General features: G+C 35.4%; 1 protein-coding gene across 1 annotated transcript; it reads right to left on the minus strand.

Annotated features, from left to right (window-relative positions):
- Window positions 1–1,482: 1,482 nt before the first annotated feature.
- On the minus strand, window positions 1,483–2,750 carry LOC118335324 (cytosolic carboxypeptidase 4-like; the record flags this gene model as incomplete). The annotated part of the gene is given in 2 exon segments (XM_035671551.1): window positions 1,483–2,091; window positions 2,585–2,750. Coding segments are annotated over 2 exon segments (267 nt in total), but the record flags the coding sequence as incomplete, so codon positions are not given.
- Between the last annotated feature and the right edge of the window lie 1,134 nt (window positions 2,751–3,884).

The raw sequence follows: 3,884 nt of genomic DNA on the forward strand, positions 1-3,884 counted from the left end.
AATGTTTTAGACACAAATGACAACATTACAAAACATGAATATTCTGCTTTTTTGTAACAGTAAATGAAGTATTTTTGTATATTGGTGTTGTTCTAGGAGCGATTGTGGTTTGGAGTTTTGTTGGGTATGCTAGTAGCCAAATTTAAAATATTATTCATCTGTGGAGTAAATTTTTTTAACCTTACGAGGCCGTAATTCGATAATTAATTTCTTCTAAGCTTTTTAAACGAATTGGGTTATCAATAGCTTAACAGACTAGGCAGTCTTCTACTCTTTCAAAGAGTGTGTGTGTGTTTGAACCGTCAAGCAGTTTGTTTTATGCAGATTTCAGTCTTACTTTGTATTTGTTCAGATATGATGGAGTGGACTTAGGAGTCTTTTCTTCCTTCTTGTTGCTGGTACTGTTGGCTGCTGTTCGAATCAAAAGGTCCTATTGAAACAGTTGTCCCGATACCTTAGTAGGAAAGCTCTCTTCAAAGTAGGCTCAGCTTGCGGCGTTTGCGGCTATTTGATTGCGTTTTGGGGGCATTTTATAGGATGGTCTTGGAGTATAATTTAATTTGTTCGCGGCTGGACATTTATTTATTCAGTTATTCCTTGAGTCATTGTTAACCACTGCGATGTCTTTTTCTGACTTATGATTTATTTAATGTTTTAATTAAAGAAGCTCTTAGAGTGGTTGGTTTTCATTCAGCTTGTGATTTGTGATATCTTTCTTTTCTAGAATAATCTGTAGTGTTTACCGAAACTCTGGCTGGCTTAATTCCTCCGTCGTGCTACTTAAATTTCCAGTTAACTATATCATTAATATTTTCTACTTTCTGTTGAATAAGAACATATGTATTATATTTAAACTACAATATTATAAATAGTAATTAAATTTGTTCGTGTCTTGAGCTTTCAAATAAAAGTAATTTTTTTTGGATTAGTATCTTCAGTCAACTGGCAAGTTATTTACTTTGAGTGAATTATAATTCAACACGTTGTTCGCAACACTGAAGTTATTCAAAGTGAAAGTACGAAAATTACAATAGAACGAGAAGTATTTATAACGATATGGATCTAAAGAAGGGAGTTAAGGGGAAGAAAAAAATATGGGTAGAAGGACCGGAGTTTCGCTCCTTTTTATCTCTTAGTTTGAAGGCTGTGAACTGGAGAGGAGTCATCGCGTCCACCTTGATTGATCCTCCAAAGTGGTGAATTGCTCTTCACGTAACTTTATTAACTAATTCTTTATCATCACTTGTTTAATAGTTTCACGATCATGATTCACGTTCACACGAAGTCCGCACCTTTATAGGCTTATTATTACATATCGTTTCCAGCTTATTGTTCTAACATAACGAATATTGACCTAAAATCACTTTATATAAATCGTAAAGTTAGCAATTGTTTTTCTAGTTTAAAAATATCTAACAAACATTTGCATTATGGACATTGTTGCGAGCACTTTGATTGATTGTTATCGATATTTTAATTTCCTCCGGATCATTCCAGTAGCTAAACAACGGAGGTGGTGCCCCATTTACAAGTGTATTATTAATCACCAGTGATTAATTACCTTTATTATTAAGTAGTATAACCCCTTGCAATGGTATTCTGAAAATTATATGGTTTAGTACATTGAATATTTAAGGCAAATACATGCACACATACCAATAACGGGTGAAGATTGATAAATGTGGCTATTACTATAATAAAAGAGAACCAGATGTGGTACTAAATGAAAAGTTGTTTGGGAGCCGAAAGAGCCATCTCTTAGTGTTGAGCTTAGCCAAATGATCTGGCTTACTGAAACGTGAGTTTGCAGGTTGGTATCTTTATCTACCTAAATTCTCAGCTCAATGACTTATTGTTCATGAATGAGTGTTCTCAGTTCACTTAGCAAGCTGAACAGAACATTCAGTCGTCTTTCACTTCAGTGATTGGGACACACAGTTGAAGCTCCATTCATAGTGATTCAGTATTCTGAAAAGAACTGATGTGCCCATCACCAACATGCATATAGGGCCACATAGAGCCACACACTTACATAGTCTGTCTCTTTGTTATTTTCAGCCTCCTCATCATCATTCTCATCACTGCTCTCATCTGGATTTAACAGAAAAAACAGCGCAGTCAATGTCAGTGTCCTGTATGTGTGTGTCTGTTCAGTAAAGTGAACACTGTAAAATCAACAGTGTACAAACGTAGATACAATAGCATATTGTTTTAAATAAAAGGTGATTTTAAACTGTCAAAAAGAATCTTAAGACAAAAACAGGGAATTAGACTAAGACTAAGGAAGCCTTGAAAATGTAAGCCACTCAGTCATACGATATACACTGGGAATATGGACACTACATCCAAATACATTTAACAATACATTAAAAATAGGAATGCTCCATCAAACAACAAAAGAAGCTGCAATGCACTCCATCAAATATTATTAGGTTTTCCATCACGAAACCTAGTTTTATCAATATTGGTTCCAATGTGTCAGGCAGCCTATCTGTTATTGCTTAAAAGTGTCTTTTCTTTATATATTACAAATTCACAGATTCAAGGCTGTAACTGCTATCAAAGGGTGCTTCTGCTACAATACCTGGAGTCACATCGATATCAGGGACAGTATGAGGTCTTCCAGGTAGGGGGAAGGTGTATGCAGACTGATCTGATGTCAGTGGTAGAGGAGTTTTAGGAAGGCACTTCCTCATCAGCTGCACAGAGGGCTTCACCAGAGACTCCAGAGCTTTACTCAACATACATGTCTGCCCAGAAACAAGCAGATAACATTTAAACAACATCATCAGTTAAAGATGTAACACAGGCTGTTAAGGTTCCTGCAGGGGAGTAGAACACAAATTATGTAAATCAAAAGGCTTTTTCCCATTAATGGACAGAGTTTGTTCTGAATTACAAACATGCTAATTTTGATTCTGATTCAATGCTCTGTCTGCTCAGTCTCACACTTGATCAGTAACAATAAAAACATTTCTTTCTGACCATTAAGGCTAGATTTATCAATTTTTAAGTTGTTGCAAATAATTAACCCATGGTTATAGGTTATATTTAGAGGTAAGACTTGTGTATAGTAAAGAACAGAATAAAAGAACAGTGATGGCACAATTCAATTCCAAAGAAATTGAGTTCAAAGTTAGCAGAAAAGTATGATGCTGTAGGTATCACTTGTGAACGTGCAGGGCTCCAGGCCTAAGCGTCCTTAATCGACAAACTTGCCAGAAATAGCAAACACAGGACTGAAGGAGACTGCTGTCATTGTCCCAATAAACCAAAGTTAAGTTACGTAAGGTAGCTTACAGTCTTTTCCAAAAAGATAACCAAGTAGTTCTTATGCCTAAACTTTTTAGTTTGACCGTGTTTAATAATTAAATTAATATCTTTTACCAAAAATGACCATATCAGTAGCTTAGGATTTAAATATTTTGATCTCAACATAGAGAGGTTGGTATCCTTCACGTTTGTGGAATATTTAATAAACCAGCATGTATATTTTAAAGCATTTATCGAAAATCATAATAAAGCAAAAAACAAAACACACAATATGCTAAGTTTTTTCTGAGTTATTTATTTTTAGGGACCGAGCCAGCGACCACTGGAGGTCCCTATTGTATTTGCTTCGTTTCTTTTTCTTACTTATTCTTATTATTAGGGACCGAGCCAGCGACCGCTGGAGGTCCCTATTGTATTTGCTCGATTTCTTATCTATTATTTTTAGCAACTTTGATTGCGTTTTTGCCCCCCTGAACATATACGAAAACTCAATTTTATTTGGCAAAGTTGTCAGGTCTGGTGAAAAATTTGATATTCTATGCGTCGCTTTCGGGTCGGCCACTAGGTGGCGCTACTATTGAGAAAAGTATTTTGACTTTTTGGTTACTTAA

The sequence above is a fragment of the Morone saxatilis genome, unplaced genomic scaffold (assembly GCF_004916995.1).
Source record: "Morone saxatilis isolate NCDOM2014 unplaced genomic scaffold, NCSU_SB_2.0 Contig238, whole genome shotgun sequence".
Taxonomy (NCBI): domain Eukaryota; kingdom Metazoa; phylum Chordata; class Actinopteri; family Moronidae; genus Morone; species Morone saxatilis.